The sequence below is a fragment of the Pleurodeles waltl genome, chromosome 4_1, assembly GCF_031143425.1.
Source record: "Pleurodeles waltl isolate 20211129_DDA chromosome 4_1, aPleWal1.hap1.20221129, whole genome shotgun sequence".
Classification (NCBI taxonomy): Eukaryota; Metazoa; Chordata; class Amphibia; order Caudata; family Salamandridae; genus Pleurodeles; species Pleurodeles waltl.
In genome coordinates this window covers 232,053,089-232,079,477 of record NC_090442.1, presented here as the reverse complement: position 1 = coordinate 232,079,477, position 26,389 = coordinate 232,053,089, and the positions used below count along the sequence as shown (strand labels likewise).

At 45.8% G+C, this 26,389-nt stretch overlaps 1 protein-coding gene across 2 annotated transcripts in view; it reads left to right on the top strand.

The window, feature by feature from the left end:
- Positions 1 to 26,389, top strand: part of IPO8 (importin 8) — a 650,601-nt gene that overhangs the window by 117,221 nt on the left and 506,991 nt on the right. For both annotated transcript variants that reach the window (XM_069228192.1, XM_069228193.1), the window contains exon 7: positions 14,945 to 15,039. In XM_069228192.1, coding sequence (XP_069084293.1) covers positions 14,945 to 15,039 — 95 coding nt within the window. The remainder of the gene's footprint in view (positions 1 to 14,944; positions 15,040 to 26,389) is intronic.

Genomic DNA, 26,389 nt, shown 5'->3' with positions numbered 1-26,389 from the left:
GAACATATACCACCCCTCTGTCATAGTACATGTGAAAAGATTCAGCTGGGGCTATCCATAGCAACAGTCTGTGTATATAACTAGACACTGTGGAGGAATAAAACTGCCCTCTCCATTTTTCCCAGCTTCTTTGCCTCGTCTCCTCTCAGGTGTGTTGGAAATGGCCCTTTCTGCAGGGTTATCTCCAAACCTTTTGCCTTTCTCCTCCTCTTGTTCTGACCCTCTTTTTGTTGGCTTTAGGACTCGGGGCACCCTACCACTGCCAATCAGTGCTAAAGTGCATGTGCGACTTGATATTATTGGCTAACACCTGTTTGGTATATTTACTTTACCTGTAAGTCCCTTATAAAGTGGTATACTGTATTCCCAGGGCCTATAAATTGAATGCTCATAGTGGGCCTGCAGCGCTGATTACGCAATCCACAGAAGTAGCTTTTCAAACTTGTCTCAGGCCTGCCACTGCAGTGCCTGCGTTCGCAGTTTACTGACTCTGACTTGCCAAGTCAAACTAATTGCCAAGGCCTAAACTCCCTTTTACTACACCTAAGTCATCCCTAATGTAGGGCCCAATGGACAGGGTGCTGTGTATGTAAAAGGGAGACATGTACTTATGTTTCACATGCCCTAGTGGTGACAAACAGCCTATTTGTGTTTCACTAATGTGTGGGCTGCTCCTCCCATGGGCTCACATTGGGAATTCCCTTATATATGTAGTAATTTCTGTGAGGAGTAACCTGGCATGTTTGCTATGTTTCGAATGGTAGTGAGAAATCCTTCTTACTGGTGTAGTTATATTTTACATTACTATTTTAGGAATGCTGTTTTTGGATAGTGGTCATTTCTCTGTGCTTGTAACTCGAGTGCCTTGCACCCTGACTCATATCCACATCTAGGGCAGAATGACAGCTCCACTTGGTGCATGGCTGGGTTGAAAGGGGGTTGTGTTTCACTTGAAAGGGTTCCTCTAAAGTTACCACTTTCTTCAAAGACATTTTGGAGTATAAATACAGGGGCTCTGATAATGGTATAGCACTTTAGGACCTGGGACCAAACTGCTGCCAGAAGGACTGCTACGCTGTGCAAAGGACTCATCTGGACTGCTCTTCTGCTGTTCCCCTTCTGCCTGCGACTTGCTGGGTGGCCTAACGGACTCACTGGATCTATCTTCTGTTTGTTGTCCTGCTGCAAGCTACTCCCAGACTCTAGACTACTAGGTTCTACAGACTACACATTGCCAGCGGGCTGTTGTGCTGCCTGGAGAAACCGCCATCTAAGTTGCTTGCTTAGGTGTGCTGACCTGTGGCCTGCTGGGCTGCAAGGAGGACTGACACTTTGTTAACCAAGACCCTGATGTGTTGGTCTGCCTGTCTACCACACCTCTTGTCCCCAAGTGTTCTCGAGGTAGCTCTGTTTTAAGCTCCTTGTCTGTTCACCAAGTGTGTGGTGAGCACTTTTCAACTTTTAGCACATGAAGTGCTATCACTTTGTTTCCTTAAAGCACATGGTTATGTCTTCCTTCACATCCACTCTGTGTAGCCGATGGGGAGCACTTTAATTTGTCCAGGCAGGTGTTCCACGCTTACTGCAGGAGTGCGCGTGGGGCTCATCCTCTAGAAGTTGAGAGCATAACGGTGTGCGTTATCCCCCATGCCGTCAGCCAGAGGGAGCTCGAGGCTTCATTGACCTACGCCCCACTCCTGAGGCTCGCCATCACTTCTACTGCAGGCTTTCCCTCATCTCCAAGAAACATGCTCTTCGAGGACCAAGAGCTGTTGCAGCGCTAGGGGAAGCCTCTGCCGCAGGAAGCTGGATGGTTGCCCAGCAACAAAAGTACGCTGCCGAAGTCGGCGCCCCCCCGGCGACTCCAGAGCCTCGCCAGACAGACCCCGGTTCTAGAGATCCCACCAACTTACCTGCAGCAGTCTGGTTATTGCCTCCAGTTTGCCCAGAGGGAGACGGGACCCTGGGGAGGTTGGTAGCAGCCCTACGATATGTTCATGGCGGCCTGACGGTCAGAGGGAAACTGTACTGGAGCACCCCGCTGCGCCAGTTGCTCGCGGATAGTGGCCTGTTCTGTTTTTTTGTTTTTTAAAGCTTCGCATGTGGGAAATTGCTGGATGTGTGCACCCAATGCATTTTGGGCCATGCTTTAGGATGCTGGGTCCATGGCCTGTTTTGTGGGTCCCCAAAAGAGGCCTCCTGTGCCAGAGGGAGGTGGCTTCTCTTTGTACCGTATCTTATCTAGTAGACGTGCAGGTGTGCTGGACCAGTGGTTAAACCCTACAACTACGGTGACGGCTCGTTTTACAGTAATTGTCAAACACTTATGAGGTATGACATTTTGGCCTTCATTAGGTTATTGAGTGCTATCCAAGGAATCACCCTTAGGAGCATTACTGTACTCGCTGTAGTAGACACTGCTAAGACCTGCGTTTTGGTCCTAATTACCACATAAAATTTAATAGAAGTGGAGGAGCACTGCAACCTATATGTTCATAGAGATATGCAGTGATTCTCATTATTCGCTCTAACCTAACTGCTGCATTTCATGTCCTGATTGAATGATCTAGGTCATGGTGGTTTGCCTTACCAAGATATCTAGTATTATGTCAATGATTTCATGATATGCACAGTGTTTATGATTCATGTCAATCTGGTGCTGTGATGTATGTTGTTTGAGGACTACAAGTCCCCCCACCAGTCATTGCACCAGATGCCCAGTGTCTTTGTTCTATGACACTTTTGGTCTTATGATATACATATGCAATATATATATGTTCGATGGCATGTGTAGCTGCAGATACACATGCTGTGCACAGTCCGCCGTCTGGTGTTGGGCTCGGAGTGTTACAAGTTGTTTTTCTTCAAAGAAGTCTTTTCGAGTCACGAGACCGAGGGACTCCTCCCCTTTCGGTTCCATTGCGCATGGGCGTCGACTCCATCTTAGATTGTTTTTTTTCCGCCATCGGGTTTGGACGTGTTCCTTTTCGCTCCGTGTTTCGGGTCGGAAAGTTAGTTAGAATCTCGGAAAAAATCGTCGGTATTGTTTCGTTCGGTATCCGGTTAGTTAGAACAAATCGACACCGAATCTTGAAGAGCTCCGGTGGCCCTTCGGGGTAATTTCGATCCCCCGTCGGGGCCTGGTCGGCCCGACCGCGTGCGACTTCAAGACTGATGGAACGGACCCCGTTCCGCTTCTGTCCTAAATGCCATAGCAAATATCCGTATATGGATCAACATCTGGTCTGTAACTTGTGCCTGTCCCCGGAGCACAAGGAGGATACGTGTGAAGCCTGTCGAGCGTTTCGGTCGAGGAAGACGCTCAGAGACCGAAGAGCCAGAAGATTACAAATGGCGTCCACGCCGACAGGACAACATCGGTTCGAGGACGAAGAGGAAGCGCTCTCCATCCCTGAGTCGGATTCGGGGGAATCCGACGCCGAAGACATAACAACCGTGAGTAAGACGTCGAAAATTAGGACTCACGAAAAGTCCACAAAAGCCCAGGGGACGCCACTGCCAACAGGCCATGGCTTAACCCAAAAACTAGGTGACCGAGCCAAGGCATCGAAAAAGGGCATGCTGGTGTCGAAGTCATCTGACTCCGGTCGTGATACCGCCATACAGCAACTTCGGAGCCGAGATACCGGCTCCGAGACAATTCGGCGCAGAGACAGCGGCACCGAAGATGTTCGGCACAGAGATACCACGCCGAAATCAAAGAAATCTTCTTCGGAGCCTAAAAAGCCTACCGAAACGGTTTCGGTACCGAAAAAAGCCTCGGAACCGAAAATTAGTTCCTATACAGAGGAACAAGGACTAAACACCCAATTGCATAGATTTGGTCAAGAGCTTCAAACTGTAGAAACTGACTACACTCAAAGGAGGCTTCACATCCAGGAAGACACAGGGAAGATAACAACTCTTCCCCCAATCAAGATGAAAAGGAAACTTGTTTTCCAACAAGGGGACAAGCAACCACAAGCAAAGGTGGTAAAGAAAGTAACACCACCACCTTCTCCACCACAATCAGCACATGCATCACCGGCGCAAACTCCACCACTAACGCACTCACCAGCTCATACCACAATGAGCCAGGATGATCCCGATGCATGGGACCTCTACGACGCCCCAGTGTCTGACAATAGTCCAGACTCATATCCAACTAAACCGTCACCACCTGAGGACAGTACATCATATGCACAGGTGGTCGCAAGGGCAGCCGAATTCCACAATTTCTCATTACATTCGGAACCGATTGAGGATGACTTTCTCTTTAACACCCTGTCCTCCACCCATAGCCAGTATCAAAGCCTTCCCATGCTCCCAGGAATGCTACGGCACTCAAAACAAATATTTCAGGAGCCAGTTAAAGGCAGAGCCATAACTCCAACGGTGGAGAGAAAATATAAGGCACCTCCCACAGACCCAATATTTCTTACAACACAACTAACACCGGACTCAGTAGTTGTGGGGGCAGCTCGTAAAAGAGCCAACTCTCATACATCAGGCGACGCACCACCTCCAGGCAAGGAGAGCCGCAAATTTGATGCAGCAGGGAAAAGAGTTGCAGCACAAGCAGCAAATCAGTGGCGTATCGCCAACTCGCAAGCACTCTTGGCAAGATACGACAGGGCTCATTGGGATGAAATGCACCATCTCATCGAACACCTTCCCAAGGAGTTCCAAATAAGAGCGCAACAAGTGGTGGAAGAGGGACAAAGTATCTCGAACAATCAGATACAGTCTTCCATGGATGCGGCCGATACAGCTGCAAGGACAATAAACACTGCAGTCACAATACGGAGGCACGCTTGGCTGCGCACTTCTGGGTTCAAACCCGAAATCCAACAGGCTGTGCTCAATATGCCGTTTAATGAACAGCAATTGTTTGGGCCGGAGGTAGACACTGCCATTGAAAAACTAAAGAAGGACACCGATACAGCCAAAGCCATGGGCGCACTCTACTCCCCGCAGAGCAGAGGCACATTTCGGAAGACACCTTTTAGGGGAGGGTTTCGGGGTCAACCCACAGAAACCAACACTTCACAGACAAGACCACCTACCTACCAGGGTCAATATCAAAGGGGAGGTTTTCGGGGACAATATAGAGGAGGCCAATTCCCAAGAAGTCGGGGAAAATTTCAAGGTCCCAAAACCCCTCAAAATAAACAGTGACTCACAAGTCACACAACCTCATCACACAACACCAGTGGGGGGAAGACTAAGCCAATTCTACGAATCTTGAGAAGAAATAACAACAGACACTTGGGTCTTAGCAATTATCCAACATGGCTATTGCATAGAATTTCACACATTCCCTCCAAACGTCCCACCGAAAACACACAATATGTCAAAACAGCATATAGATCTTCTAGGACTAGAAGTTCAGGCATTACTACAAAAGGACGCAATAGAATTAGTACCAAGCCTACAGAAAAACACAGGAGTTTACTCACTGTATTTTCTAATACAAAAGAAGGACAAAACTCTGAGACCAATACTAGATCTCAGAACACTAAATACCTACATCAAATCAGACCACTTTCACATGGTCACATTACAAGACGTAATCCCACTGCTCAAACAGCAAGACTACATGACAACATTAGACCTAAAGGATGCGTATTTCCACATACCAATACATCCTTCCCACAGGAAATACCTAAGGTTCGTATTCAAAGGAATACATTACCAATTCAAAGTGTTGCCATTCGGAATAACAACTGCGCCAAGAGTTTTTACAAAATGCCTGGCAGTAGTAGCTGCACATATCAGAAGGCAGCAGATACACGTGTTCCCTTACCTAGACGACTGGTTAATCAAGACCAACACGCTAACACGGTGTTCACGTCACACACAGTATGTCATACAGTCCCTTCACAAGCTGGGTTTCTCCATCAACTATGCAAAGTCACACCTTTTGCCGTGTCAAACACAGCAATACTTAGGAGCGACAATCAACACAACAGAAGGGATAGCCACTCCAAGTCCACAAAGGGTTCAAACATTTCACAAGGTGATACAAGCCATGTATCCAACACAAAAGATACAAGCAAAAATGGTATTAAAACTCCTAGGCATGATGTCTTCATGCATAGCCATTGTCCCAAACGCAAGATTGCACATGCGGCCCTTACAACAATGCCTAGCATCACAATGGTCACATGCACAGGGTCAACTTCTAGATCTGGTGTTGATAGACCGCCAAACATACATCTCGCTTCTATGGTGGAACAGTACAAATTTAAACAAAGGGCGGCCTTTCCAAGACCCAGTGCCACAATACGTCATAACAACGGATGCTTCCATGACAGGGTGGGGAGCACACCTCAATCAACACAGCATCCAAGGACAATGGGACATACATCAAAGGAAGTTTCACATAAATCACTTAGAACTGTTAGCAGTATTTCTAGCGTTGAAAGCATTTCAACCCATGATAACCCACAAATACATTCTTGTCAAAACAGACAACATGACAACAATGTATTATTTAAACAAACAGGGGGGGACACACTCGACACAGTTGTGTCTCCTAACACAAAAAATATGGCATTGGGCAATCCACAACCACATTCGCCTAATAGCACAATTTATTCCAGGGATCCAGAACCAGCTAGCAGACAATCTCTCTCGGGATCACCAACAAGTCCACGAATGGGAAATTCACCCCAAAATAGTGAACACTTACTTTCACATTTGGGGAACACCTCAAATAGATCTATTTGCAACAAAAGAAAACGCAAAATGCCAAAATTTCGCATCCAGGTTTCCACACCATCAATCCCAAGGCAATGCTCTATGGATGAATTGGTCAGGGATATTTGCGTATGCTTTTCCCCCTCTCCCTCTCCTTCCATATCTAGTAAACAGATTGAGTCAAAACCAACTCAAACTCATACTAATAGCACCAACATGGGCAAGACAACCTTGGTATACAACACTACTAGACCTGTCAGTAGTACCACATGTCAAGCTACCCAACAGACCAGATCTGTTAACACAACACAAACAGATCAGGCATCCAAACCCAGCTTCGCTGAATCTAGCAATTTGGCTCCTGAAATCCTAGAATTTGGACACTTAGACCTCACACAAGAGTGTATGGAGGTCATAAAACAAGCTAGAAAACCTTCCACTAGACACTGCTATGCAAATAAATGGAAAAGATTTGTTTGTTACTGCCATGATAATCAAATTCAACCATTGCACGCATCTCCAAAAAATGTAGTAGGATATTTACTACATTTGCAAAAATCAAATCTAGCTTTCTCTTCCATAAAGATACATCTCATCGCAATATCTGCTTACCTGCAGACTACTCATTCAACTTCCCTATTTAGAATACCTGTCATTAAAGCGTTTATGGAAGGCCTAAAGAGAATTATACCACCAAGGACACCACCTGTTCCTTCATGGAACCTCAACATTGTCTTAACAAGGCTCATGGGTCCACCTTTCGAACCCATGCATTCTTGTGAAATGCAATACTTAACGTGGAAAGTTGCATTTCTCATTGCCATCACATATCTAAGATGAGTGAGTGAGATTCAGGCATTTACCATACAAGACCCATTTATTCAAATACACAAGAATAAGGTAGTTCTAAGAACAAATCCAAAATTCTTACCAAAGGTTATCTCACCGTTCCACTTGAATCAAACAGTAGAATTACCAGTGTTCTTCCCACAGCCAGATTCGGTAGCTGAAAGAGCACTACATACATTAGACATCAAGAGAGCACTAATGTACTACATTGACTGAACAAAACAAATTAGGAAGACAAAACAACTATTTATTGCCTTTCAAAAACCTCATACAGGAAATCCAATTTCAAAACAAGGCATTGCTAGGTGGATAGTTAAGTGTATTCAAACCTGCTATCTTAAAGCAAAAAGAGAGCTGCCTATTACACCAAAGGCACACTCAACCAGAAAGAAAGGAGCTACCATGGCCTTTCTAGGGAATATTCCAATGAACGAAATATATAAGGCAGCAACCTGGTCTACGCCTCATACATTTACCAAGCACTACTGTGTAGATGTGTTCACTGCACAGCAAGCCACAGTAGGTCAGGCTGTACTAAGAACATTATTTCAACCTACTTCAACTCCTACAGGCTGAACCACCGCTTTTGGGGCGATAACTGCTTACTAGTCTATGCACAGCATGTGTATCTGCAGCTACACATGCCATCGAACGGAAAATGTCACTTACCCAGTGTACATCTGTTCGTGGCATGAGTCGCTGCAGATTCACATGCGCCCACCCGCCTCCCCGGGAGCCTGTAGCCGTTTAGAAGTAGATCTTAAACAATTGTACATTTGTAAATATATTACTTTAAACCTTTATTATGTACATAAGTATTCATTCCATTGCATGGGCGCACTATTACTAATATACACAACTCCTACCTCTGCGGGGAAAACAATCTAAGATGGAGTCGACGCCCATGCGCAATGGAACCGAAAGGGGAGGAGTCCCTCGGTCTCGTGACTCGAAAAGACTTCTTCGAAGAAAAACAACTTGTAACACTCCGAGCCCAACACCAGACGGCGGACTGTGCACAGCATGTGAATCTGCAGCGACTCATGCCACGAACAGATGTACACTGGGTAAGTGACATTTTCCATATATATATATATCTATGTTCGATTGCATGTGTAACTGCAGATACACATGCTATGCATTATTCTGCCATCTAGTGTTGGGCTCGGAGTGTTACAAGTTGTTTTTCTTCAAAGAAGTATTTTCGGAGTCACAGGATCGAGTGACTCCTCCTCTCTCGGTCATACCGCGCATGGGCATCAACTCCATTGTTAGATTGTTTTCTTTCCACTGTCCGGTTCGGACGGGTTTCCTCTCGCTCCGAGATTTCGAATCGGAAAACTTTAGAAAACTCCCTTAATCGTCGGTATTGTTTCGATTGCATTTCGACCTAGCCTCGTACCGATAGTACCGTCATAAACTAAATTTCGCCCTGCTGGGCGCGTGCGCCGGCTCGGGCCTGTTTGGGCTTACCGCATCGAAGCCTGATGGATCGGACTCCATTTCGATTTTGTCCTCAATGCCACGCAAAATTTCCCTACACAGACCAACACCTCGTATGTAATCTATGTCTTTCTCCCGAACACAAAGAAGAAGATTGCGAGGCCTGTCGATCGTTTCGATCGGAGAGCCAGAAGATTGGAAATGGCGTTGAAGAGTACGGAACATCTCGACACCATGGAGGAAGAACAGGAGCAGGCAGCAGTTTCCATCAGAGACACCGACTCTGAACAAGAATCCGAAGAAGATAGGCTTATCACTGCTGGTCAGCACGGGAGTACGTCTGCCCCTACGCCCACTTATAAAAAGTCCTCAAAGGCCCGGGGTACACCACTGCTAGAGAGCCATGGTTCGACCTGAAAAAAGACTCATCGACCGACCTTCAGGTTCGGCATCGAAAAAGGACACTCCTCTGTCGGTATCGGAGTTGAGTACGTCCATCAAGAGTTCTACTTCTGACTCGAGCAAGCGTCCTTACTCCTTGGAGTCAAAGCCTCGACGCCCTGCTTCGGAGCCGAAACAACCGGCTGTATTTTCGGGCCCGAAAAAACAACCATCTTCGGAGCCAAAAAAGTCTTCTTATACAAAAGAGCAAGGACTTTCGAGCCATCTTATACAAAGCTCCAAATCACTGGAAGAACAGTCTTATGGACCTTCTGAGGACACTGAAATCCAACCTATCCTTGAGGTTATGGATGAGAGACAATCAAAGATTCACAGCCATGAAGAGACTGGCAAAATAATTAATGCACCTCCTGTACAGACCAAGAGGAAATTGGCCTTTCAAGAACATTTAGACACTGCTCCACCACCAGCCAAAACTTTCTTTTTCCCCACCACCTTTGCCTTCACCAACTCATTCCCAGTATTCACATGGTGATACGGTTGATCCTTGGGATCTCTACGATCCAGATCCTATTCCTGACAATGACCCGGATTTATACCCATCTAATCCTTCTCCACCAAAAGACACAACTGCATACACGCAGGTTATTTCCAGGGCAGCAGCGTACCATGGGGTGCATATGCACACTGAACCCCTAGAAGAGGATTTTCTCTTTAACACACTATCCTCCACGCACTCAAAATATCAATGCCTCCCAATGCTACCTGGCATGATTAAACATGCAGAACAAATATTTAGTGAGCAAGTCAAAGCTAGTGTGATAACAGCACGCATTGATATAAAATAGAACCCTGCCCCTACAGACTCGGTTTATGTTACCCCTCAAGTTCCTCCAGACTCAGTGGTAGTAAGTGTGGCTAGAAAGAGGGCAAATAGCCAGTCATCAGGGGATGGTCCTCCCCCTGACATGGAGAGTAGGAAATTTGGTGCTGCTGGCAAAAGGGTAGCCACACAGGCTGCCAACCAGTGGCGAATTGCAAACTCGCAAGCCATGCTGGCAAGGTATGATAGAACCCACTGGGACGAGATGCATGAGCTCCTACAACACCCCCAAAGGAACACCAAAAAAGGGCACTACAAATTGTGGAAGAGGGTCAGGCCATAAGCAATAATCAAATACGGTCTGCCTTTCATGCTGCAGATACAGCAGCTAGAAGTGTCAATACGGCCATCACTATACGTAGACATGCATGGTTACGTTCCTCTGGTTTTGAACCAGAAATCCAGCAGGCATTGCTCAATATGCCTTTTAATAAAAAGCACTTGTTTGGCCCTGAAGTTGACACGGCCATAAAAAAACTGAGAAAAGACCCAGACACTGCCAAAGCAATGGTAGCATTATACAGGACACCCTATAGAGGCTCATTTCGCAGACGACAATTTAGAGGAGGATTCAAGCCACAATCCACTAAGGCTTCTACCTCCCAAACAAAACAAGGACAACAGCCGTACCAGAGAGGGGGATTTAGAGGGTCTTATAGAGGCAAATACTTTAGAACCAGAGGCAAGTTCCAAACTTCAAAACAAGCCACAACCCCATCTAAACAGTGGCTTATTTGCCATCCCTCAACCCCACACATCTCCTTTGGGGGAAGACCGCAGCAATTCCACTCCCATTGGCAAAATACCACCACAGACCATTGAGTGTTGCCAATTATCCGCAATGGCTATTGCCTAGAATTGATTTCTACCCCTCCAAACATTCCTCCATGTTACTACAAGCTGTCCCCAGAACACAATGTTCTATTACAGCAAGAAGTACAATCGCTACTACTAAAACAAGCAATAGAATTTGTCCCACATTATCAACAAGGAACAGGAGTATACTCACTATACTGCCTAATTCCCAAAAAGGATGGCACTCTCAGGCCCATCCTAGACCTCAGATCCCTAAATCTATATATGCTGTCAGAACACTTTCACATGGTAACTCTGCAGGGCGTCATCCCACTACTACTACAAAATAAGATTACATGACTGCATTAGACCTCAAGGATGCATATTTCCATATACCAATCCATCCAGCTCACAGAAATTACCTAAGGTTTGTGATAGCAGGAAAACATTATCAATTCAAATTTCTACCATTTGACATAACAACAGCTCCAAGGGTATTCACAAAATGTCTAGCAGTAGTGGCATCCTACCTTAGAAGGCAACACATGCATATCTTTCCATATCTAGACGATTGGCTAATAAAATCAAGCAACTTTATACAATGCTAACAACTCAATAATTAATAGAGACCCTAGATACACTAGGGTTCACTCTCAACAACTAAAAATCCCTTCTTCAGCCAGCACAGGTGCAACCTTACCTAGGTGCTATTTTAAATATGCAAAGAGCCTTAGCCTATCCAAATACACACAGGATACAAGCTCTCCAAAATCTCATACCACAAGTGCAGCCAAATCAACAATACACTGTAAGGTTTATCATGAAACTATTAGGAATGATGGCATCCTGCATAGTAGTAGTTCCGCATGCAAGACTATACATGAGGCCACTACAACAGTGCTTCTCACAGCAATTGTCTGAAGCACAGGGCCAGTTGCAAGATCTAGTGTTGTTGGACTGCCAAACGCACAAGTCCCTTCAATGGTGGAATCTCAGCAATTTAATGAAGGGGCGGTCATTTCAAGACCCTGTGCCTCAGACCACAATAACAACAGATGTATCAATGATAGGGTGGGGAGCTCATCTCAACAACCTTACCGTTCAAGGGGAATGGGATTCAACACAGCAACATTTTCACATAAACCATTTAGAATTATTAGCTGTGTTCCTTGTCCTAAAAGCGTTTCAACCCCTTCTCAAACACAAGATTGTTCTGATAAAAACAGACAATATTTACCTGAAGAAACAAGGCGGGACACATCAAGCTCAACGGTCCCTTCTAGCCCAAACAATATAGAAATGGGCAGTTCACAATCAGCTAGCGGATCTCCTAAGCAGGACGCACCAACAGACACACGAATGGGAAATTCACTTTCAGTTACTTTCAAAAGTGGGGAACACCAGAAATAGACCTATTCGCAACAAGCGAAAACGCAAAATGCCAAAACTTCGCATCCAGACACCCACATCTTCTATCCAAGGGCAATGCTCTATGGATCAACTGGTCAGGGATATTTGCTTATGCTTTTACCCCTCTCCCACTACTTCCCTTTCTGGTCAACAAACTACATCAGACCTCTCTCACCATGATGCTCATAGCCCCAATGTCGGCACAACAACATTGGTGCACAACACTCCTAGACCTGTCAGTGGTACCTCACTCCAAACTTTCAAACAGACCGGATTTGTTAACACAAAACAAGGGACAAATCGGACATCCAAATCCCAGTGCTCTCAACTTATTGATTTGGCTTCTGAAGTCCTAGAATTTGGATACTTAAAACTTCCATTTGAATGCATGGAAGTTCTCAAACAAGCACGTAAGCCTACAACTAGGCAATGCTATGCTAACAAATGGAAAAGATTTGTTTACTACTGTAAACCCAGCTTTCACTAATGACTTAGTGGGGGATCTGGGGTTCCAATGAAGATTCATTGGGGGTCCCAGGGTTCCAGTAATGATAAAGTGGGGGTCCACAGAAGTCAAAAGGTTTGGAACCACTGTTCTAAGGTAAGGAGACTCCGGTTAGCTAGTCTCTGCCGGGCAAGAAATTACCAGAGGTAATTAACTGCTTCAGTAAATTCCCTTGAAAAATACAAATCCCAAATGGAGGTGGGAAATTGTTACAATTATTACAATGTAAAGCTTTTTAGATTGATCATTAGAAACTTTAAGTCCATTGGCATTAAAAAACCTAGTCATGTGTTACCTTTTGACATTTTCTTTTATAAAGAACATCACTGATTTGAATTTGAAGAAGAAAACTACAATAGATATAGGAAGCAAACCAAGGGACATAGAAAGATGAAGAATAGAAATGATGAAACAATGAAAGGCATTCCTTAGGGCACACTAAAAGCGAACAATATCCTGATTAATACACTTGATGATGATTAATGAATTCCGAAACACTTTGACTTGTTTCATTTGAAAGCGATAACAAAAATTCCCTTGAATGTGCAGCCTGTACTCAGGACAAAGTGCCTGCCATTTTTTTTATTTAGAATTATGCCTCCGCATGGTAGGGTGGTGGTCTTTGGTGATAGATCAACATTCTACCTATTTATGATACACAAGACTGATCGCAGAGATCAAACGTATTCCGCATTATTACTCACTTTACCTCCCATTGTTCAAAAACATTTGTTAAAATTAATAGCGACTCCTTTCCACTGCTAAGTTCTACCTGCAAGGGACAATACATTGTTGATTGTGTGTAAAGGTTATCAGCATCTTTCCAACGGCAGGTGCTCGCACTGAGTTAAGGTGTTTAATGCTGCTTTTTCGCCAAATATGGATGCTTTTGCACAGCCAAGATTTTCCTTTTTTCTTGAACCAAAGCCTTTGTATTTCACCCTTATTTTGTCCCAAACACCTTACACCCTTCACCTGATCACAAGTTTGCAAAAGATTGGCTGCTATTAAATGATTTTCTGTATATTCATCATGCATGTGGTATCGGTTGTGCATAGGCTAGCCCAAGCAGGCTGTGTAGCGCTTCACACAGGTAAGGAAGTTATGTACCACATAGTGTGCTTCCCATGAGTGTATTTAATGTTATTTATTGCTGCTTGTGTTGTATTTGTTCTTAGTTTCATTGTGTTGCCTGTTCTTCATCTTTGGCTATTAAATAACCCCTTTATAGGATTGGCTACATTACAAGTTTCTTACTGTCCTTCAGAAATGCTAGAGATTATGTGGCAACATGAATTGATGCCTTAAGTGTAGGAGATCGAATCTCCTTTGGGACTCTGAGCCTGGTTCTTCTGGTGTAAATCTGCTCCCAGACTCTGGTCATCTGACTGAGGGAGAAACTTCACAGCACTTTTCCTTCTAGCAGTTTGGCCAGTCTACTGTTTGCATGCAGTGGGCTCATTTAGATTTGTGAGGATAAGTTCATTGCAATTATACTTATCCTTTCTTCTGGATAAGCCTGATGTATTCTTTCTGAATTAACCAGCAAGTAGTGGGGAATTAGCTGTCATGGTGGCTCAGTGAGTTGAACTCTTGCAGGTGACACCTGCTTTGTCAGACGAACCCATCCCTTCGTTTGTCTAAGTCTGGTAAATCGAGTGCCATTAAATTGAGTAATAGTAACATGCTGTATATAGTGCTTAGAGATAATGTGCAAAAACAATTACAAAGTAACTGGGATTACTTAACTATCTCATAGTAGTAGGTGCTCTGGCAAAGAAGTAGAGCTCCTGCTTTATAATTGTGGCATCTTACAACTTGCACATTTTGCTGATTTTTCTTCTTATTTTTTGAGATATAAAGTATTTAAGTTTATTTTCTACTAAATGCAACAAATATTTTGATAATAACATGTAAACAAATATGCTCAAATTCTGTTTTTCTTCTTCTTGTAGGAAACATTACAGGTGGATGAAGATGACAAGCCAGAGCTGGTGTGCTGGAAGTGTAAGAAGTGGGCGCTGCACATAGTAGCCCGCCTTTTTGAACGGTAATAGAATAGAAGGTTTACATCATCAATTTGATTTACCTTTTGTACTGCTGCTCTGTTTAACATTACAGTTGGGTGTAATTTTAAAAATGTTGTCTTCTGATGTCATTCATTACTTCGATAAAATGAAAAATATAACAATTACTATAAGGAACTTGCATAGTGAGAGCAGCTACCATTTCAGTTCATTTCTTTTCTGCAATTCTTTGCTGACCATGAACTGCAATTACATAACTAATCTAACTAGCCAGATTCAGACGCCAGGAGCCTGCAAATATGTTGCAAAAGGCTCTGCAGTTTACATTCTCAGTGTGTGCATCTGGTTTGACCATCACTCCACTTGTTTGACAACATCTGCTAGTTACAGCGCTTAGAGTTTGTTAGAAAACTTTGGTATTAAGCGCTATGTAATGCGGACAATGAAATGTACAGGGCAGACCTTTCAAAGGATGGAATACATGACTACGTTATCCACTAGGTAGCACACAGTCCAGTGTTAACTGTTACTTGTGATACTAAGTTAAGTTTTGTTTGGAGGCCTGAATCCTTTCTTTAGAGTTCCATTTAACCATGTATGACAAATTTAGTTGGAGTGCAGACTAGTCAGTGTGGCTGTCTCTAGAGCACTAGAATGAAATGTTTCCCCTTTCTGCAACGTTGCCTTTTGTGAACCTTCTCTAAACTGTCCTGCAATGTAGTTTAATCTGTCATGAGACCCTCTCCTTCACCTTTAGGCATCCTGTTTGGAAACATAAGCAACCTTTTAAGCTTCCTGTTTCCATCTGGATTCAGATTAGGAAAGGCAGTTTTTTCATAGTCCCCTTAAGACTGTCCTCGCTACACCTTTCTTAAAGCAGCTAAAGATATCTGAATTCAAGTTCCTGATCTATTAAAGAAAATCCAAAGGAGTATTCAAATTTAGTGGATTCAGAACACAGCTCCCGCGCCCCCCAAACAATAAAACGGAGGATGTCCTGTCTGCCATATTTAAAGCACATACAAATGTAAACACTTTAAATAGGGCAAACTGGACATCTGCCTGTTTTTGGTGGTTGTCTCTTATCCCCAAACTGTTGACAGTCCCCTCCCAAGTCCCGTAGCCTTTGAGGCTTGTCTCTTGAGACATTTTCTAATTAGAACCAATTACGCCATTGTCATTGCCTGTTCAAAGCCGCCTTCTGCTTCTGCTTTGATTGCCCATTTCATGAAATGATTCTGCCAAAAGACTATACAGCCTTGACCAGATCATTAAATTAACTCTACAACGTAGAGGTCTTAGCTCCTGTTTGCAAGTCCTATAGCTTGGAGTCTCATATTTAGCTAACTTTATTGGTGATACGATCGTCTTCCGTTATTTTCTTGAATAAATTCTAGCATTCTTTTTGTGGTTTATGTATGAATAGATGATACTGTATTTTTTAATTATCATTTTACTTATTTAACTAAGTTATTACAGTGTCCTAGGCTGCTGTCTCCTGTGGTGTTGCATCTGGGCAACCCTAGAGGTCCGTAGTCTATCACCCACCTCCAGTGGTCATCATACTTTGCAGTATATACAAGGCAATGGATATCTTCTTTTCTCTTTGTGCAGCCACTGTATATGATGTCCACTGCTTTACTTCACTGCTTTATTGTACAACCAGGAGATTAAGAATCGGCTTCCACTGTTAAATATTTTCAGTACTAACAAGCTTAGGCAAGTATTCAATAGTGGCTTTACGAGCTCCAGCAGCTGGGCCCACATGTTTATAGCAGGCCCTTGTGATTCTCCCTTGTCCTTGTCAATTGGTGGCATTCGCCATGGGCGGTTTGCGAAAACCAAAGGCTGGACAGATAGGAGAGATGCTCACTAGACGTTGCTGGGCCATCGGTCGGATTCCCTAAGGCCAGGGGGATGGTGGTGCCTTTGGGCACCGGGAATCTTTGTTGGATTCGGTGGTGGTCAAGCGGGTCCTCCGGACTTTGTTGGCCGGGAGGGATCAACCCAGGGTGGACTCGAGTTCGGAATTGCCTGGGGACTTTCTCTGGGCCACCTGGACTCGGGTCGTGGGCGTTTGGTGCAGAGTGGACAGGACTCCCGGATCCGAGGAGGTTCTGGAGTCCTTTGTTGAAGTTTCTTGTGGACAGGGCTGCTTTCTTCTGGAGTTCTTGGTCATCTGGTGGGCAGTCAATACAGGGGTCATCTCTAAGATGCCTTCTGTGTGCATTTTTCAATAAATCCAACACTGGCATCAGTGTGAGTTTATTGCACTGAGGAGTTTGATACCAAACTTCCCAGTCTCCAGTGAAGCCATCATGGAGCTGTGGAGTGTATAATGACAAACTCCCAGCCCATGTACTCAACATGGCTACACTGCACTTATAGAGCCTAAGAATGGACTTGGACACTCTAGGGGCATATTGTTCACACAGATATGTCCTCTTCTGTGGTATAGTGCACCCTTCCATAGGGTGCAACGCCTGCTAGAGGGAAGATTTACCTATGCCACAGGTAGTGGTTTGTGGGAATGGCAGCCAGGGATCGGTGGCATGTCGCCTTTATTTATTTTTTCTCCCTACCAGCACACCCAAGCTACAATGGCAGTGTGCATGTGCTTGGTGAGGGGTCCCTTAGGATGGCACAATACATGCTGCAGCCCTGAGGGACCCTCCCTGGTCCCAGAGCCCTTGGTACCAATGGTACCATTGGCCAGGGGTGTGCCAATTGTGGAAACAATGGTGCAGTTTAGGGAAAGAACACAGATTCTTGGGCCTGGTTACCAGTGTCCCAGCACACACTAAGTAAGGTTTGCATCCTATATCGGGCAAAAAGTATGTGGGGGAGGGCAACCAAGTCAAAAGGGGCACATTCCTACACCAACCCCTTTGGGACCCTTAGGTTTAATCTTTCAAACCCTCAGCTTAGTCATGGGTAGCTGTGGCAATAAGGCTTACACAGAGGAACATGTGTAATGTATTTAAACAGCAACAAAACAAGTGAAGAAAAAAATCAACAAGACACTCAAGAAATTCGACACCAATTTATAAAAATAAGTTGTATTTTTATAAGAATTCAGACACTAGAATGGAAATGAACCAGCGAAGGGTTCCGGAGAAGTAGATTTTACAAACCATATTAAATCAGTGCAGCTTCACTCAACCCCAAACAAGCCTTGACAAAGTCAACCAAGTGGACACTTAGAAACCTTTTCAAAGAAAACTTAGATAAGTGTCAATGCGACCTGTAAGAAGTATTTGGGGTCCTTAGCTCTGGTAAGGGAGCTAGTCAGGGGGACCAGCAAGGTCCTCGGAAAGTTACCTTCATAGGAGAAGCAGTCCTTTACCTGTATTGCAATGGATTTCTTTGGAGTCCTAATGAAAGGGATGAAGGATGCTGAATATGGTTGAAGGATGCTGTGGATGCGACGCGGGGCCTTCCTGCTGGGATTCTTCGGTCCACAAAGATGGCGAGGAGGTCCTGGTTGCAGGGTCGACCTCCCATGAAGTCCCCCTCTGGTATAGACAAAGTCCAGTCGTCACTCGATTGCCAGTTTCCCATTGTTGCCAATACAAGCCAGTCCTTCCTGAATCGATATCCTGCTTTCTGAGGGCCCAGCAGCTCTCTGACAGCACTCCCGTGTTCATCAACCTCGGGTGCAACTGTGTGCGTTGGGTCTTGGGCCTCGGTGCTGTATTACTGCGGTGGTAGTTGTAGGAAAGTACCATCTTGCCTGGCATGTTACCCCCATATTTCACTGTATATATGTTGTTTTAGTGTATGTGTCACTGGGACCCTGCCAGCCAGGGCCCCAGTGCTCATAAGTGTGCCCTGTATGTGTTCCCTGTGTGATGACTAACTGTCTCACTGAGGGTCTGCTAACCAGAACCTCAGTGGTTATGCTCTCTGCTTTCCAAATTGTCACTAACAGTCTAGTGACCAATTTCACCAATTCACATTGGCATACTGGAACACCCTTATAATTCCCTAGTATATGGTACTGAGGTACCCATGGTATTGGGGTTCCAGGAGATCCCTATGGTCTGCAGCATTTCTTTTGCCACCCATAGGGAGCTCTGACAATTCTTACACAGGCCTGCCACTGCAGCCTGAGTGAAATAACGTCCACGTTATTTCACAGCCATTTACCACTGCACTTAAGTAACTTAAAAGTCACCTATATGTCTAACCTTCACCTGGTGGAAAGTTACTTAGTGTGTGGGCACCCTGGCACTAGCCAAGGTGCCCCCACATTGTTCAGGGCAAATTCCCCGGACTTTGTGAGTGCGGGGACACCATTTCACGCGTGCACTATACATAGGTCACTACCTATGTATAGCGTCACAATGGTAACTCCGAACATGGCCATGTAACATGTCTAAGATCATGGAATTGTCACCCCAATGCCATTCTGTCATTGGGGAGACAATTCCATGATCCCCGAGTCTCTAGCACAGACCCGGGTACTACCAAACTGCCTTTCCCGGGGTTTCACTGCAGCTGCTGCTGCTGCCAACCCCTCAGACAGGTTTCTGCACTCCTGGGGTCCAGCCAGGCCTGGCCCAGGAAGGCAGAACAAAGGACTTCCTCAGAGAGAGGGTGTTACACCCTCTCCCTTTGGAAAAAGGTGTCAGGGCTGGGGAGGAGTAGCCTCCCCCAGCCTCTGGAAATGCTTTGATGGGCACAGATGGTGCCCATCTCTGCATAAGCCAATCTACACCGGTTCAGGGATCCCCCAGCCCTGCTCTGGAGCGAAACTGGACAAAGGAAAGGGGAGTGACCACTCCCCTGACCTGCACCTCCCAGGGGAGGTGCCCAGAGCTCCTCCAGCGTGCCCCAGACCTCTGCCATCTTGGATTCAGAGGTGTGCTGGCACACTGGACTGCTCTGAGTGGCCAGGGCCAGCAGGTGACGTCAGAGACTCCTTCTGATAGGCTCTTACCTGTCTTACTAGCCTATCCTCCTTCCTAGGTAGCCAAACCTCATTTTCTGGCTATTTAGGGTCTCTGCTTTGGGGAATTCTTCAGATACCGAATGCAAGAGCTCACCAGAGTTGCTCTGCATCTCCCTCTTCACCTTCAGCCAAAGGATCGACCGCTGACTGCTCAGGACGCCTGCAAAACCGCAACAAAGTAGCAAAGACGACTACTAGCAACCTTGTATCGCTTCATCCTGCCGGCTTTCTCGCCTGTTTCCTGGTGGTGCATGCTCTGGGGGTAGCCTGCCTCCTTCTTGCACCAGGAGCTCTGAAGAAATCTCCCGTGGGTCGACGGAATCTTCCCCCTGCAACCGCAGGCAAAACAAAGACTGCATCACCGGTCCTCTGGGTCCCCTCTCAGCACGACGAGCGTGGTCCCTGGAACTCAACAACTCTGTCCAAGTGACTCCCACAGTCCAGTGACTCCTCAGTCCGAGTTTGGTGGAGGTAAGTCCTTGCCTCCCCACGCTAGACTGCATTGCTGGGTACCGCGTGATTTGCAGCTGCTCCGGCTCCTGTGCACTCTTCCAGGATTTCCTTCGTGCACAGCCAAGCCTGGGTCCCTGACACTCTAACCTGCAGTGCACAACCTTCTGAGTTGTCCTCCGGCGTCGTGGGACTCCCTTTTCTGACTTCGGGTGGACTCCGGTTCACTCCTCTTCTAAGTGCCAGATCCGGTACTTTTGCGGGTGCTGCCTGCTTCTGTGAGGGCTCCCTGACTTGCTGGGCGCCCTCTCTGTCTCCTCATCCAAGTGGTGACATCCTGGTCCCTCCTGGACCACAGCAGCATCCAAAAACCCTAACCGCGACCCTTGCAGCTAGCAAGGCTTGTTTGCGGTCTTTCTGCGTGGGAACACCTCTGCAAGCTTCTTCACGACGTGGGACATCCCATCCTCCAAAGGGGAAGTTCCTAGTCCTCTTCGTTCTTGCAAAACACCAAGCTTCTTCCATCCGGTGGCAGCTACTTTGCACCCTCAGCTGGCATTTCCTGGGCATCTGCCCACTCTCGACATTGTCACGACTCTTGGACTTGGTCCCCTTGTTTCACAGGTACTCAGGTCCGGAAATCCACTGTTGTTGCTTTGCTGGTGTTGGTTTTTCTTGCAGAATCCCCCTATCACGACTTCTGTGCTCTCTGGGGGTTGTAGGTGCACTTTACACCTACCTTACAGGGTCTTGGGGTGGGCTATTTTTCTAACCCTCACTGTTTTCTTACAGTCCCAGCGACCCTCTACAAGCTCACATAGGTTTGGGGTCCATTCGTGCTTCGCATTCCACTTTTGGAGTATATGGTTTGTGTTGCCTCTATACCTATGTGCTCCTATTGCAATCTATTGTAACTTTACACTGCTTGCATTACTTCCTTTTGCTATTACTGTATATTTGGCATCCTCATACTGAGGGTACTCACTGAGATACATTTGGCATATTGTCATAAAAATAAAGTACCTTTATTTTTAGTATATCTGTGTATTGTGTTTTCTTATGATATTGTGCATATGACACCAGTGGTATAGTAGGAGCTTTGCATGTCTCCTAGTTCAGCCTAAGCTGCTCTGCTATAGCTACCTTCTATCAGCCTAAGCTGCTAGAAATACCTCTTCTACACTAATAAGGGATAACTGGACCTGGTACAGAGTGTAAGTACCCCTTGGTACCCAGTACAAGCCAGGCCAGCCTCCTACAGTAGTGGCTTAAAGACTTTGGGATACAAGCTTCAGCTGTTGTGTACTCAATAATTGGGTGACCAAGTCTTTCCACAGTAAAACATGTAAAGTGTTTGTCCTGCTTGTGTCGTATGTTGTACCATGACTTTAGGACTCAGTAGGCCTGCCAGAGGGGTGTCTTACACACACATATCCAGGGGGAAGTGGTTATTTACCATTGCTTTCAAGGGAAAGGCAGTCTAGCAGTGCACTACTACTCTACCAGTCTGCAGTGGCGGACTAGGGGACTTGATTTTCTTAGGAGACCTTCAGGACGGCACAATCAGTGCAGTGCTGCAAGCCCTGGAATACTTACGTGCCCTAGGTACCAGGATTTCATTTACTAGGGACTTATAGGTAAGTTAGCCACTTAGGGGCAGGGCACTGGCACAGAAGTCTGATCTGGACCCAGTAGGGTGAGCTTGGCATAGCCTCAGACTTGCCAGCAACCCCTGCCACTACTGCCCAAGGACCAACCACTCACTCCCCTTTTCTGCAGTGGTTGCTCACCTTCAACACCTGCTCCAGGCTCCATCCAGTTCCCCGGCACTTCATTGCATGCGGATCTAGCACCTTCATGTCACAGATTTAGGATTTAAGATACATTGGACTAGGAGGAGTTTGGTGATGGGGAGGGGTCAGAGACACAGAACTCAAACAGCTAAATGGACACAATGACTCGCTTACTAACCCTGTTCTTGTCCTAATAAAAAGAGACTTAATTTAATGTCTCAGCAAAATGAAATACTGCACACAGTGCTAAATAGTTCTACAATTCTATAGCATTCTTGTTATGTATAACACTCTTCACAACATCTACAGTGACCTATAAGAACTCCTGTTGTGCTCCTAGTTTCTAGTAGAAATAAGTCCTAGGCATAGTCAGGCATAGATGCAAACTCAAATCAGGCTGCGCATGTACCTCTCATATTGGGTGACCTGTTGGTAAAATCGAGTTTATACTGGCAATCGTTCTTTTCCAGGCAGGCTTATGTTTATGAGTTCAAGAAACAGTCTGTGAGTTAAGGACACTTCTCCAGTATTGGATCTTTCACATTCTTGAATTATCTCTGTTGTCGAAAAGGGAGTCCTACGGTACCTTAACATAGCAGTCCATATCATTACCATAGGCCCCAATCACAATGAGCAATTTCTTTAATAGCCTATCTATGTCCTTGCGGAACAAAAAAAAACGTGAACAATGACCAATAAGACTACAGCACCCTCTAGAACATGGGGTACTCACAAACTTTTTCTCGGGGCCAAAATTGCAGTATGGTTTGCGGCCGAGGGCTGCACTGAAGTGACTGGGTGGGGGGCGGGGCTTATAGGGGCAGACGTGGAGACGTCATGGAAACGCTATTAGATAATGGCCGCCATACGTAAACATAGAGGAGAGACGATGGAGCATTCGCAAAGAAGCCACTATTGCGCATGCTCTCGCGGCCCTCTTCTATGTTTATGTACGGCGGCCATTATCATATGGCGTTTGTCCGAAGTGTCCGCGGGCCGCCAAGGTAGGTCCGTGGGGCTGCTGGCGGCCCGCGGGCCGTACTTTGAGTACCACGGCTCTAGGACATTCCCAATAGAGGCAGAATCCCTCAGATTTTCTACCGCACGTTTTTCAGTGGTAATCTCCCTGAGCTTTGCTCCGTTTTTTCCTCAATTTGCTGGTATTGTATTTCATATTGGATATGGTTGAAACACCTAAACAAGCATTTGCAATGCAGTGGGTCTCACCTTTGCCCGAGTTAGAGCTATTAGAGTTATTGATTCCTAACTGGACTTTTCTTGCCACATAAATTGAAAATGAAAAGTAAATCAGTTGGCATAGCAAGTCAGTTGAAAGTGCCACGCCGCCATGAGCGTTCGTGCGAAGGAGAGACACAAAAGGAAAAGTAAGTCCGCTTGTAGTCAAACGTGTGGACAAATGTGCAATTATCCATGTAACAAGGTCGATGGCCAAGGCGGTAATAAAACTGCCCAGGGAAGGACAAACAAAGTATTAACCAATAATGATAAAGGATTTTTGAAAGGCAGGCCCATGAAAAAGTGATAATGATGGGGCGCACGGTGGGCGTGGTTAAAAGATAGATTACAACACGTCCGAGTGCTTCCGTGCTCGACCTAAGAAGGATCATTTAGACCCTGTTATTCATGTGGGAAGAAGAGGCTACATATTGATGACCCTCACTAGGACTGCATATATTGTCTTCACTCTCATGGTGAAAAGATTGCAAATTCTGTTGAACCTTTTCATCAAAGACACTAAAAGATCGTGAGGTTAGGCTTTTATTTTGGCTGCAGAAGTCTAAAGCTTCTATTACTGTCAAATCTGAAGGGGACTCCAACTCCTCTGCTGTTTCTCATAAAAAACCCTCAAAGAGGAAACGGTCTTTTCAGGAACACCCTGAAACGTAAAAAAAAAAAGCCTTAAAAAAGTCTCACCATGTGACTATCAAGCATACAGATGGCAAAGACAGAAAAGAAAAACTGTCATCTAAATACAGTCGATACCATCCTTCTACTCCACTTACTAAATCTGTCAGCTCTTCAAAACCTGCATCAGTACCGTTGACGGTGACATCTACTTCAAAATTCTCGTCGATGAGCACAGTGTCGACAGCATCACCGACAAGGGCAAGCACTACTATAACATCCACTATGGCATTGATGACTTAGTCTACTTTTGCTCTAACGCCTTTTCCATCGATGAGGAAACCATTCACAACGCATACATTACCGTCAACGACGGTTAGAGTGACTACGACCAAGTCTACATTGATCCACCCGTCGTCGACACTACCACCGATGACCTCGTCAACGAAGATATTGCCACCATTGGGAATACATAAAACTTCGATGACTCCATCGTCGATGACGATCATTAAAATGTCAAAGAAGTTAATTCGTCCTGAACACACCTCTCCCACTAAGGTGTCTCCATACCCTCCAAATCATCTCCTGGATATAATTGACTCTGACGACGAGGGTCCATTCTGAACAGCGCATAGTCCCTCGGAACTAAGGGTTAAATGCAGTGCTTAATTTGTGCTTGTTGTTTCCAGTGCTGAGCGCCGGCACTTATTTTTGAGGGCCGGTGCTTGGACTTCTGCCTCAAGCATTTGCTGCGACCAAAGACACGTTTGGGAAAGACGGAGGAAGAGAAAAACGAAAAAGCGTCATAATGAGAGAAAGCAGAAATCTGCAGATGTGAGCTGAAGGGGCAGGGAGTGGCTTTAAATGTATTGAAGAGGTCAGAGATGGCATCGAGATTACGCTGCCTCAGCATTCCGTGTTTGTAGATTTAATTGCAGCAGCCACATGTTTAAGAGGAGGACTTTGAGCACTGGCGCCTTTTTATTCACAAATTAAGCACTGGTTAAATGTCAAAACCTAGACGAAGAAGACAATGACAGTCTGCAGCTACAGTGGCGACTCTGCTCTGCAACATTGTTTCTCTGCCTGCTTCCAGCAACTGCAACATTTGCCCGACTGTGCATCTTCTGAGGGTGGAAAGTCTTCAGTCTGCACCAAGAAGTAAGAAGGAATCTCCCTTGGTGTGAAGGAGTCACTCCCCTGCATCTGCAGGCACAAACTGCATTGACGACCGGCTACGTGGATCTCCTCTCTTCCTGAGCTGTGGCACCTTGCATCACGGGAGGTGGTCTGGAGTGGTCCCCTTGGTCCTCTCTGCCAGTTGTCCTACTTTGGAGACGATAAGTCCTTGCTTCTACACACAGGACACTACCCCCGTGCACCGCATCTCTTGCAGCTACCAAAGCTTGTTGGCATTTCCTCTAAGAGAGCTCCAGGCTCTGTGTAGCCCCAGCGCCCACCCCTAGCACTCTTCCCTGCGACGCACTGCCCTCTGCGTGGCTCTCCTGTGACGTGGGACTCCTTTCTGGGTGTGCTGCATGGGCCTCAACACAACTCCTGTGCTTGCTGTCCGTGGGTCACCTGTGGGGGCTGCCTCCTCTTCTTCTGACTCTCCCGGTCGCTGAGGGTCACCAGAGACTCCCTTTCATGGTCCCCCTGGACCTTGCTTGTCCCTGGCAGCACCACTTTTCTTCATTCGCGACATTTGCATTTGCCAATGCTTTGTGGTGGTTTTTCCACACAACAGACCGACTACAATTCTTCATCCAGTGTGGGACGTCTACTGCATCACTCAGGAACTCTTCAGCTGCTCCAGGGCTGCATTGCTGACAGTCTTCGTCTCACTGCCGACCAGCTCCTGCATCCACAGATGGGTGGGTAGTGGGTCCTGCCGGAGACTCCAACGTAAACTGGTCTTGGTCCCCTTCTTTTCCAGGTCTTCCTCTTCCAGGATCCACCTTTGGTTTCTTGCAATCTTGTCTGGTTCTTGCAATATCCTTCTCTGAAGTCCTTTTGGTGATTCGGGGAGAACCAGGTACTTACCTCTCTTCTCCTGGTCGCTGGGGGGGCACTCTGATACTTACCTTGTGGGTTTCCTAGTTCCTCCAGCTCCCTTCTACCGATTCCACTTTCTTAGGTGTGGGCCGGACTTTCGCATTCCACTTTCTTAGCATATGGTTTGGTTACCCCTCCCCCACCCTTCAGTACTTACTATTGCTTCCACTTTTTTCTGTTGCATTCTATGCTAATTCCTGACTGCAACTGTAAATATAATGGTGTATTCTACTTACCTCCAGTTGGGGTATTGCC